At 42.3% G+C, this 12,478-nt stretch overlaps 1 protein-coding gene across 5 annotated transcripts in view; it reads right to left on the reverse strand.

Annotated features, from left to right (window-relative positions):
- Positions 1 to 12,478, reverse strand: part of PHACTR1 (phosphatase and actin regulator 1) — a 314,482-nt gene that overhangs the window by 69,574 nt on the left and 232,430 nt on the right. For 4 of the 5 annotated variants that reach the window (XM_075084041.1, XM_075084042.1, XM_075084045.1 and 1 more), the window contains 3 exons: positions 8,503 to 8,583; positions 1,246 to 1,431; positions 24 to 230 (listed from right to left, as the gene is read on the reverse strand). In XM_075084041.1, coding sequence (XP_074940142.1) covers positions 24 to 230; positions 1,246 to 1,431; positions 8,503 to 8,583 — 474 coding nt within the window. The remainder of the gene's footprint in view (positions 1 to 23; positions 231 to 1,245; positions 1,432 to 8,502; positions 8,584 to 12,478) is intronic. The other variant, XM_075084044.1, reaches the window with a different exon arrangement.

The raw sequence follows: 12,478 nt of genomic DNA on the forward strand, positions 1-12,478 counted from the left end.
AGGGTCCAGGAACACCTACTTACCAGTTAAGTGGCTGGCAATCCTGGCAATAGGTTTAGGAGGCAGGGCAGGGGGCTGTTTGAGGAGGGACAACTGTTTCACTGGGGTGTCCTCATGGTCTCCAGGGAAAGCAGCAGATTTTTTGGGGGGAAGTAGCAGGACTGGCTTAGCTGTAGGATCTTGGGACAGGAGGACGCCGGATTCATTGGATGTGGGGCTCTCTTCAGACACTGGAGGACACAACCACATCATAGACGCAACAACGTTACAAGCAAAGCAGCAGTGGATACAGCCGCAGTAAGACGAGAAAAGCAGCGCAGCAATGCAGATTGAGAACGACTCATAGGTTTCACTCAAACATAAAATAACATAGAAAGTAGAGGAAGAAAGAGAGAAAAGAGAGAGGGAGTAACACACATCTACACAACAGCCAAATTTCCCATTACCTCTGACAGAAGCCAGCTCCCTTATGCCAGGCTGGGACGCATTCCCATACCTTGAACACAAATCAAGAGCCTTAAAATGTCACATCTCAGACGGTCTGTCACCACAGCTTGCTCAGGACCAGATATGTTAGCATGCGGTCTCTAAACTTATCCTATAAATGTGAAATCACCTCATGGGGCCCACTCTGTTTCAAAGGGGCTGCAAAGCTGTGCAGGATCACGGATGAACACTTCTACCAGTCACTTTTCCTCACTTGACCTTCATCCACAACTCTCAGCATTAAGTGATGCAGAAGGAGGAGCTAACCTAGATGTAGGGTGTTACAGTCTCCGCATGGGCTGGGGAAGAAGTGCAGAGAGCCTCACCTAGGGTAGGGCAGCTTTTTGTGTTAGTTACTGAAAGATGCATGGTGTGAATGTCATCCAACACCATGCGGCAGCTAAAGGGCATGATGTTGTACCCTAGGGTTTAAAAATGTTGTCAGCTTTCTGCTGATCTCATTGGCACAGCTGAGATGTAGTCAGAGAGTTAGAAATCTACTCCTCCACATTCACAAAGTGCAGGGACGTTGCTTTCTCACAAAGAGGTTACTTGTGTAGAAGTAAAGGCTTTTTCTACGCCAAGTCAGCCAAATTTCTGATGGAACATCCAGTGACAATCTGTATGCCGTCACCTCCTTCTTCACAAGACCTTTGTCTTTGACAAAGATTTCTCAGGGCTAGACACCAAATGTTAGAAGTAAAAAAATTGTTTCAAACAGCTTGGTAAACCTACATCATAGTGTAAGCAAGATGTTACCTGTCCCATCCATGATCTCTGTGGTTGGGAGCACCTCGTATGAGCAGGGTTCCCCAGATGCTGGACCTGACTCCAGTTCTGCTAGAGCTGGCAGGGATACCTGGCTGGAGCTCAGCACTTGCCCGGAGCCCAGAGGCTGCCCGTTCTCCAAAGCTGCTTCTTCATTTGGTATGGAAAGTTCCCCATCTGTTCATAGTTGGAGGAAAACAGAATGACAAGAAAAGACACATAAATAAGATGCAGAAAGAATTTTAAATGAAATCTGCTATCTCCATTAGCTTGCTTGCACATAAGGAACCTGAACTGAGATCAGAAGACACAGGGCTAAGGATCAAAACAATATGGCTTGTGTCTCAAAAATACAACTTGTGCAGAGCAATTTTTGGAGATTTTGACTGTGATGTTCTGTCCACAACAGTTTCACAGCAGTCTGACAGCATTCCACTTGCCTTAAGGGGTTATTAAGATTTCGTAAAGACCTGTTAAATATTTGTGTTGATCCTTTGCTTACCCTAGGATGGTCGTTATGATCCACGGTCTAAACTGAATGGTTCCTGACCATCCTCCACCCATGGGACAATGAGGCCCCATCCAGGGCCACAAAATCTGTTTTTCCTCTGTCTCTGTTGAAGCTGGAAAGTCAGGAACGAGAATGGGCTGGAACTGAAGCTATGGAGCTTTCTTAGAGAATATTAATATACACAGTATATAATTTATAATATTTTAATACTAATAACAAGAATTATTATTTTCCCTCACACCAGTTTTTATGCTGTAAGGGACACAAGCAAAATCACAGAAGTATGTCCCTATTTTACTCACAAATAAAAACATTACAGCCACCAGCATCAAGATTTTAAGTAAGGGACAGAATAACTTTTAGAGTTGCCTGATGTAAGGTCATGATACTGGGATATAGCAGATTCCATTTAGAAAGCCTGGTTTTAAAGTTATTAATAAGATCTCATCTATCTGAGCAAAATTTCTATAACAGCAGCTGGTAGTTTCTTTCCTATCAAACGCCACTTCACATTAGAAATAATAAAGAACAGAAGTGAGGGATCAGATCATTCTCTATGGTGTCAACTCACATGATTTTTATCTCAGAACTTGTTATGCACAGCACTCTGGTACCTTGAGGCAATGATGACATGGATATCTCAACTACAATTTTATAAAGGAAAGTGTTCAGCCCCTATGGTTAGGAGTGGAAGCCTGAAAACAGAACTGGAACGTGACCTGTAAGACTAAAAACCAGCAGGCAAATAAACGGAGCCTAATTTTACTATGCATTTAGATTATTTTTTTTAAGTCAAACTCAGGATTTCAGGATCTGGTTCTTGATTTTTGGGCACCTCTGATTAGCCATATTACTGCTCAATATACTGAGCAGAGATGTACATCATTCAAGTGAGTGCACATTCTCCCCTCACAGGCTAAGATGTGCAAAACACTTTGGAAGCCAATGCTCAAAACAGAAAAAAATATGTCTCACTTGCGTCAGGACACAGCAATTAACAAGTCTGAAAGTATGTTAATTGGTAAATATTCAGAATTATGTTTCTGCCTTTAAAGCTTCTCTACAGCAAGTGAAGATGGTCTCCTGCTTATTTTGGAATTATTAGAAATACCAAGGTCTTGACTTTCTTGTTTTTGTTAGAGGCTTTTTGAAGACCTAGAGAGCTATTATGGTGGAGCAGCCACGTCATACTAGACTGAAACCCAGCCCACGGCTTTCAGAGCAATCGACTGAGCTGGCTAAAATGTGGCAACATTAATCAAAACTGAAGGTTTTGGCCAATTGTTCGCAGCACAGCCTCCTTCTAACTGCTGTGGTCATTCAATACAAACCTGTTTATTTCCCTAGGCAGCAAAAATCAAACAACAGTTCAGCCAGTATTTAAGCTGAATGTTTTTTGACTTAGCTGTTTGGGTGGAAATGCTATATATTCTGGGCTTGCTCTGTCTCCCTTTTATAAACACACACCTATACAGGTGATTGGGATATGGGCTGCTGTTGTCCCAGATACCTGGTTTCATGAAAGAGCGTAACTGTTTCTTATGCAGAGCAGCTGTTTCTTGAATGAAAGGCAGTGATTGGGTACAGCAATATTCATTAATTCAGTGCAAGACTAAATGTGACTGTAACTGCAAGCAGACTAAAAGTGTGCATCACAAAACCAGTAACATTCGTTCTTTGGAGGGATGTCTACACATTTTTAATGAAGTGGGATGTCTATCATAACATGCTGAGCACCTTGAAATCTTACTGTCTTAACTGCACACTGCAGTTCTCAAGGTATATTCAGCATGATTTAAGAAGACAGCATTCAAATGACCCGTTGAACGTTTATGACTGCAAAAAAGTAAAATGTGAGACAAAATTTTGGCCTTTAGTTTTTGTCATAACAACAAGCATGACAACTCTCTTTAGTGACAGCATAGCCTCTTTTAATCTTACCTCTGAATATCTTCAATCTTCATTTAGACTCTAAAACTTGCCTTTGGATTTGACTGAAATCATCAGACATGATGCAGAGTCATGACTGAGATACACACCCTAAATCAGGTCTAGCTTAAGGAAGAGCTACATGGGGAGCTGCTCAAGTATGCCAAACAGATCAAAGATGCAGATAAAATAATTTGTACAGTGAAGGATATCTTAGTGTGAATTAATCCTGGATCAGAGACATGCTTGACAATCAGACGTAAAAGGCAAATTACTTATTATTTTTAAAGTACTAAAAGCTCTCCTGGTTAGCTGACATACAAACAAAAAGAATCCTGGTAATGCAATTATTACATATCCATGGATTAATTGATTAGTCTTCAGGCACTGGCAATGAATTTAAAGTTAATTTTGCACGGTGATAACTTATGTAATCTTTTGTTCCCACACTTGCTAAATCCTTTGCTGTGTTTTCACAGAGCCTGCTGCTACTTAGTGGAGTACGACTTTCACGAAATGTGTGAGCTTTGATAATGCCGGCTGAGTTAAATCAAATGGATCTGGATGGGACCAGGGAGAGTAGCTTGACCTCTGTGGCCACAGGAGCATGTGAAGGCTGCTCATCTGTTACTCAGGAGGCCCCGCACACCTGAAGTCACTGAAGTAACAGGACCTCAGAGGACACTCTCTGATGCAAAGGACTGTACCCAGACACTTTGATTCACCTTAGAATGTGAAAGTACCAGCATGGGGTGAAGGCCCAGAAATGCATAGATGATACATTCAAAACATGTGTCCCTTAAGCATGGTTTGAACTCACCTTCCATTTCCACTTTCGGGTACTTTTTAAAAATTGCCTGGTGCGAAGCAGCCCACAGTGCATCATGTTGACTGGCACAGACCAGTCCTTTTGCTGTTTCTTTATGTCAGAGTTCTGCCTACTCTCTCGCTGTGTTTTTTCACTCAACACTTTGGACTAGGGAACGTCTTGCATGTCTGAAGAGTGCCATGCTCATGTGCTCCTTCCATAGAAAAATGGCTAAGGAAGTCAAAATGATGAGGAGAGTTCGGAATCCTGAGCTCTTTCCACTTTGTGTTGTCTCCTTCAGTACTTGCCCGCTCTCAAGTAAGACTGTCCAGGTAAGCATTCTCAATGGCAAAGGCTAGGAACGGCGAGGAAAAACTAATGTCCTTCTCTGCCGTGGTCCCCATGGGCTAGGGGATGGAAAATTGAGTGTCTTTGCACGTGGTCAAGACCTGTCCCCCAGGGCTGTTGCCTAGCCTTGGTGGCTACCTTAGCACAGTGGCTAGGATACTCTTTGACTTCAGTCTCTAAGCAGACTCCTGATTTTGTGTGATCCTGTGGAGTTTGAGACAAGCTGACATATGGATGTCCTCCCTGCTTCTGGAGGAGTTCAAATCCTCTCAACATATTGAAACTGCAGCGGAACTGGCTCTCCAGTGGCTGCCTTGCCTTCGTCTTTGCCTCATTACCAAAGCCACTTCTTCAAACTTATGCTCACATGCTGCCACAAAACCTGCCTTAGCATGTGAGTGCAACACTTCCAAATCCTGTCAGGATTTAGGTAACCTGAAATTTGGGTCTAAATCCACCATTTTGATTAGATAGAGAGTACAAAAATACAAAAATATAAAAGAGGAAGACTGCCCTTGCTTCCTTGCAGAACCACTGCATCGTCGCCTCTGAAGCTAGCAATCAGTACACACTCATATTCAGAAATTTCTCACTACAGGCAATCTCATCTATGTTCAGATGAAAGAAGAGGTACCTAAATACTACAAGTAGATTTAATTCTTTGAATGGCACCATGGAACATTGGACAATTCTAAAGACAGATGCTTTTGGGATGGTTACACCTTCACGTGAAAATCAAAGCTGTTTATCTATGTGTGGCATCAATGTTATAGCAAAAACGTGAGTTCCTCTAAATGCTGTGGTATGTTCTGAGCTGCAGGTGGAAGCTGTATTTTTAACCTCTTGGTACTGCCTGCTCACAAACTATTAGAACAGCAGGTGACTCATCAGATACTTCTTCAAATTACTATTTTTCCAGAAGTACACAGTATTTGAAAAAATTACAACCTTTGCCGATATTTTCAGAAGATTTAAGTCACAGACCCTGGAAATGGAAGATGACAGAGACTGATTCGGTCATGAGTCTGGCCCTTGCCAAGAAAAGAGCTCTCTGCAGTTCCGTCTGGAGTGGTTTCACTTGACTGGTTTAAAGTGTGGGGGTCACTGAAGTGATAAAAGCATTTCTTGTTTCCCAAATATAGCAGCTGGACTGCAGTGACTCTCCCATGTGTGAACACTGTGACTTAGTGCACTCTGCTAACTTTCACCTGCTGGATGACACAAAGTCCTCTGAAAAGCTAGCAAATCCTGAAGCAAACAGGTCAGAGTTTCATTTTATACAGCAGGTGAACAAACTGTTTTTCTTCAACATAGAAGATATGATAAAACCAATACTAAGCACACAGCAAGCTCCAGAATTTCTGTTCTGGAGTCAGTCTGTCCATATTAAGTTTCCTTTGATCTATATGGATTTTTTTAAGAAAGAAAAAGGCAAAATTACCCGCTCACAGGCTGATTCTGTATGCTTTGTCCTCCTCTTCAGAAAGGGAGACAAAAAGATTTAATGTTATGGCTACACATGTTGTCTGTGCAACACGGCACTTGGCATGGAAGGTGCTACCATCATCAAACAAAGCCTTCTGCTAGAAAATGCTAAAGTCTGCTGTGTTTTCTTGAAGGATTAGAGATTACCTAACAGGAATCACAAGGAAATGTTAATTCTACTTAAGGTTCGCAGGGAGATGTAATATCCTTTATTAGAATTACTCTTGGATTATTACACCGCTGAAGGAAATATTGCTTTTGCTCTACAAATCTTGCCTTACTCATATCCTTATATCATGAAAGCTACTTGATCACTGCTACTATGCTTGCGCATTACCACTTTCTTCTCTGCCCTACCTCTTTCTTTCAGGGAGGGGTATCAATTCTTAGCTTCCTGCATTCACAATCAGCAGGAACTAATGTAGGGTACTGAGTAAGAAGTCCAGCTGTTTTGCATTATAGTTTCCCTTTTAGTGGCACCTGACAGTGAAAAAGCCCAATGTCTCTGCTTTTTGCACTGGAAATAGGAAGAAGCAGCATGTGTTTCATACCAGCTTTTTCTGATATGAAAAGGTGAAAAATTACTATAAGGAGGAATTAATTACTTTTTTTCAGACAAGGACCTCCAGACAGCTTAGCTTGACAAGATGACATAGAAGATTACAAACTACAGCATTATTTGATGAATAGAGAGAGCTGTAGCGCTTGGTAGCGAAGCAGGGGAATGTCCACAAGTTTCAATGTGGAAGGCAGGGTCAGGCTGCACAGAAAAGGTTTTTCCTGGGGATGCCTTTAGGTCTATGTAGGGGTGAGTCAGAAAGCAGCTACATGTGGGATGGGAGGCAGAGATGAACAAGGGCACTCCCCAGATGGAAGTGTGACCGAAGGCTGACTTCTGAGCTGGCCAGGGCACTGAACGGGGAGCTACGCCCTGGCCTCCCCAGACTGCGACACACTTGGTGTGCCAGCCTGGACTGTGCCTTGCTGGCCGTGGGGATGCCTGCCTCATGGCTGCGCATCCGATCTGAGTCACGCTCCAAAACGTGGACAACCCAAAGCAGGGAGAAAGGCAAAGCTTTTGCCAGGTGTTGTTTCTACCCTGAAGCTGCATCTAGGATGACTTCCAAGGCAGCAGACCGTAGTGAGAGCACAGGCAGTGTTATGTCTAAAGGACTAGCAGCATCTAAACTACATAACAGGTAACAACAGTAGAATTCAATGACAAGCAGTATATTTCTTTGGTTTTGCAACGTTTTTTATTTTTTCACACACAAAAAAATTGTTAATTCCCTATAAGCTAGCTTAAAAAAGTAGGTAGCAGATTTAAATGCTCCAGACTTTATGAGGTAGACCCTACTTCCAGTATCTGTGACAGTTTATAACTTCTATTGACTTCTAACAGTTTTTGTACTGGTACCGTTAAAGAATTTTAGACTTTGAATAAATGAGGCTTTAAAGCACATGCATGAGTTCTATTGCAATTAAGAGGCAACTTTGGCATGTCTTTACACAATTTGCTGAATTCATTGCCTTAGTTATTGACAAGGGAAGTAGCAGAACAAATAAAAGCTGTGGTTAAAGATTGACACATACATAATAGATGTCAAATATGTGTTGCATTACCAGTGTAAAACAATGGTGTTTGTAAAACAATGGCGTTTTGCATAAATAATACATTACCAACTCAACAAATTAATTATCCCGAACAGGGAATTATTATGTCTTCTGAGCTATTTCAAGGGAATGTGCACTGTTCTGTGCTTGCCAGTATCAAAAAACTTTAAATGTTTTTCTTTTCCACAACAGTTAATCCCAGAGTGACTCAACCAGACAATTATAACACATGCAGGCATGGACCCACTCCATCGCCCCGCAGTCTGGATGACTTGCTGTTTTGCAGCAAGTGACTCCTGCACGCTGCTGTGATTTATATTTCTACTGCTTTAGACTTCTGATTAGCTTTTAGTTTTATTTGTTAGATAACTATCACACATATCCAATGGGGAGGGCCAGCCCACAGTGAAACCAAGAGAGATGTTTGGAGACCTTATTCTGCACAGTCCTGCAATTCAGGACTGTATTCCCAGTTCTTAATACTACAATAATGTAATATCTGGCTATAAAACTATATGGGATGTCAATTTAATGTTGTGAAAAGAACACTTACCTTTATCAAAAATTTCTTTCAGCACTCCTCGTTTTATAAGCTCCTCTCTGCTTTGCCTCATTGATATTTTTCTTTCCAAAGCTGTAAGCAAATGAGAAGGGTTAATATAAATAGAAAAGAAGGGAAATTATTGTTTTAAAAGGCTCTATGCCTTTTAAGGAATTTAAAAATGCTTTTTCTCCTCTTCAAATCAGTGGCAAATTAGCATCTCAAAATAAAGGCTACTGGCAGTCCAGAGAATCTGCCTGCTGCTGCAGCATGGCCGTTATTGACAGAAATGGCTAAAGACTGACCGATTTGAGGGCATGCCTGCACTCCCATTGCTTAATTTTGACACATGACCGAAGCATTGCTGCGGAGAATTAGAGACAGCAATGGGAGAAAAAGGCAATTAGTGCAGAAACCGGAGGGGGAAGGTAAGAAAGGAGGCAACACAAAGGATCACACCAGTGAAAGACATGGCCATGGACTGCTCCCAGGCCACGGAAAAGGACTGGCACTTCTGTTGCCCAGAAGCCAAGGCTTGTTTCCCACTAACTCCAGTGAGAGCAGAGGAAGGTGTTTGGGACAGTTCAAAAAACCAGAGCTGTTTAATGGAGCCTTCTCCTCCCTAGAGGGGTGTTTTCCCCAAGAAGGTATAAATGAAGGGAATGTCATGAGAGCCACTGCAATTTACACCAGGTCTGAACAGCCTGAGTCCTGTACTGCCTGCTTGAAGACTGTGGTCACTGGGGCGGCAAAATGACAGATAGAAATTTCATGTTTGTTTAGTTCAGCAGTAATTAAAACAATGTCCAATTAACCAAAACACCACAAAGGACATGCATTCAGGCAAAGAGCTGAAAGGCAGCAAGCAAGGGGCGCAAGAAGTGATGTGCAGGACTGGCTGCGACTGCGCGCGCTCTGTGAGAAGCAAGCCTGTGCCTGCCAAAAAAGAGGCACAGTCAAGGGCGAATTGCTTCTGCCATATGGTCCCCTATCAGACCCAGTACAGATGCACACGCATGTACAGATGAACTGGGACTTAGCATCTCCAGTCTGCCCAAGGTAGATTTAAAGCAAAAGAGGCTCTGAAACCCTCTCTCCATCCCTGAAAACATGAGGGCGTAACCTTTTCTGGCACTTCTGTGCATTGGCTGCTCCTGCAAGGGCACAGTATATTTGGTGAATTAGCTCTGCTTACACTGATACGCTGCACTCATTGCAACTTATTGCTGTCAGATACGTATTGCTTAGTATGAACAAGGCCAGCTCTGCTTCACTCTTTTCCATAGGATAAATTCAGCCTTCCCCATTTTTAAAATCAGTTTTGAACATGTATTCTTCAGGACAGAGAAGGTCAGTAGGCACAGTCAGTAGCTAACAAAAAACCCGTTCTCCCCTAAACACACCCTCTGAACTTCAGCATCGATCAGAATTAATGGCAGGTCCCTTTGCTGAGGCACAAGACCCCATACCCATTAGCCAGACATATGGTACAGTTTTATTTTTGAGGCTGTTAATGTAACAGCCACAGCATTTTGCAGAGTGCCTTAGCCCCATTTGAAGAAGCGCTTTAGGCACCTCACTGACTTTCAATGAAACTTTGAATTTTAAGTTTCTAAAATGCTTCTGAAAATAAATACCCAACAACCAGACTGCAGAGTTACATTGCAGGCTGCTCCCCAACCTGCCTTTTCCCTGCACTGAAGGGGCCTTGTTCTGGTACAGTATGTAAAGCTTTTTCCCTGTCCTCCTTAAGAATAGCTGCCTTCAGCCCCTCAAAAAAAAAAAAGGAAAAACAAGCTACAGATAACTCCTGAGCTTTCTCCCACCAAAGAAATTGTTAAAACCCTGACTAACTTTGAAGAGCAATTTGGTGGCAACCAACACCTTTTCCAATAGGTCCGGGAAAGCGTAATTTTCTGTCAGTGCAAGCAGCAAACAGCACCCTGTCTGTCTGTGCCTGTTCTTCAGTGGGAGATCAAGTTGGGTGAAACAGCAGCAAAGCAGCAGTTTCTGCATATAGACAGCAGCACTGCTCACCAAATGGAGACGTGGGCAAATACTGCTATTTCTATACTTTACTGTAAATAGCTAAGTAACGGATCCACATTTTACACACAAATTCACTGGCACCCACCCAGGGTTCACCATCTCACCCTCCTGCCTATTCAACAGCTGGCTATGCAAGGTAGCAGCGTTACTACTGACTTCACGGCTAGGAAGTCCCATCGCATTAATAAAGTAGCAGTAAGAAACATGACAATTTTGTGCATTGGAGTTAAGGTTTTCAGGGGACCGCTTGCTATAGAGGGCTAGCAGGACACATTGAAGAAGCACAGGAGTGCCTTTCCCAAAACAATTGCTGGGCAAGACACTCAAGTATTGACCAAGACTTCTCAAAGTCACAGACTATTTTTGCAGTCCAGCAGAATTTCGAAGACAGGATATATTTTTGGAAGAGAGAGGTTTTCCAGAGACTCCCTTTCAGTTGTAATCTGCTTCTACTCAAGAATGAAAAAAAAACAACCCCCAGTTTGAAGCTCAGACTAAAACAACTTTTTGTTCCAAATCCTTTCTAAGTAGGTACAGGACTTAAAGTATTAATTATTTTCCTGCTAAGCCAGTTTAATTAATAAGATATTTAGAGGAAGGGCATGCTGGGCTAAGAGCAGTACTGAATGATAATAACAGATGTTATCCTAAAAACTATGGAACATGCTGCCTTCCTTTAATACAAATCTTCCTCCCAAACAAGTCTCCTACTTTAAGTGCATGAACTGCTACGCTACTGCTGGATCAGGTGGGAAAAAAAATCACAAGCGCTGAAATGCAGAACTCATTAGGATCTAAGAGCCCGAACAATGAAATGTTTCACTCGGTCTGGATTTCTCTGGCAAAGGTTGCCTGTTCTTTTAGGAAGGATTTTCTTTTCAAGTAGAAAGCTGATACAGAATAAACTCATTCACTCTCCACTGAGAAGTGATCCATTCACAGCAGAGGATAAACAAAAACCTCCAAATTAATCCTCGATTCATGAGAACCTTGTAAATTCTGTGACGAGGAAAAATTAAATATAATTAATATTTAACAAAAGATGTGTTACTTCATTGGCGATTTTCCGTGGTGATTAACCTCATTTTGTGCATTTTTACAATCTTCCAGGAGATTATAAATAAGCATTAAGCCCTCTTTATAGAATCTACTTATGCCAGAAACTGGTTTTCTTAACATTCATCCATTCTCCAAGAAACTCTTAGTTACTAGTTTATAGAAATGAGCATATGTGTATTTTATGATATAAGCTCACAGATTCTGCCTGTGTGCTCTGCCATATGCTGTTTCTTTTAAGCTCTGATGAAGAAACAGTGGGAAATGTTTTTATTAATGTTTCTGAGCTGGTGTTTTTGAACTCGTCCCTCAGGAGCAGCACCCCTCTGCTGTTCAAGCAGAGCTTTTCTCTGTGGCAGACCCATTAAGATCCGTAAAGCCTTGACAGGGTCAGGAGGATTTCCTGCCCCTTCGTTCTGGAAATCAAGTACAGTTTTGTCTTTATTCCTTTAATAAGCCTTTGAGCTCCGTGACGGCAGTGATTGTGCGCTGCTCCCCCAGCTGAGAAGGTGAAGCTTGCCGCCACCTCTGTGCCAAGCGCTTCTGCTGTTCCATTAACCAGCCAAAGAGGTGTTTATGTAGTCAGGACCTGTAACCTTTCTGTCCCTCCCATCCTTTCCTCCAAGACCAAAACATCTCAGATGAAGTCTTCCAACCTGCATCTACATGAGAATAAACCGGTCCCCTTTGCATAACTTGTCATGTTGCTGCTTAAACCAAGGGGTGGACTAAATAAACAAGTCCTGCCCTTCCTTCTCATCTGACAACTGAAACTAAACCCCAGTCTGTGCCAGCCAGTTGTATCTTAACATCGCTTTTTTCTGAGGTTGCCCTTGGTCTTTGTCTTAAAAAGCCCTGGGGGTTACTTTGCATGAATTCTTCC

Source organism: Phalacrocorax aristotelis, chromosome 2 (assembly GCF_949628215.1).
Source record: "Phalacrocorax aristotelis chromosome 2, bGulAri2.1, whole genome shotgun sequence".
NCBI lineage: Eukaryota > Metazoa > Chordata > Aves > Suliformes > Phalacrocoracidae > Phalacrocorax > Phalacrocorax aristotelis.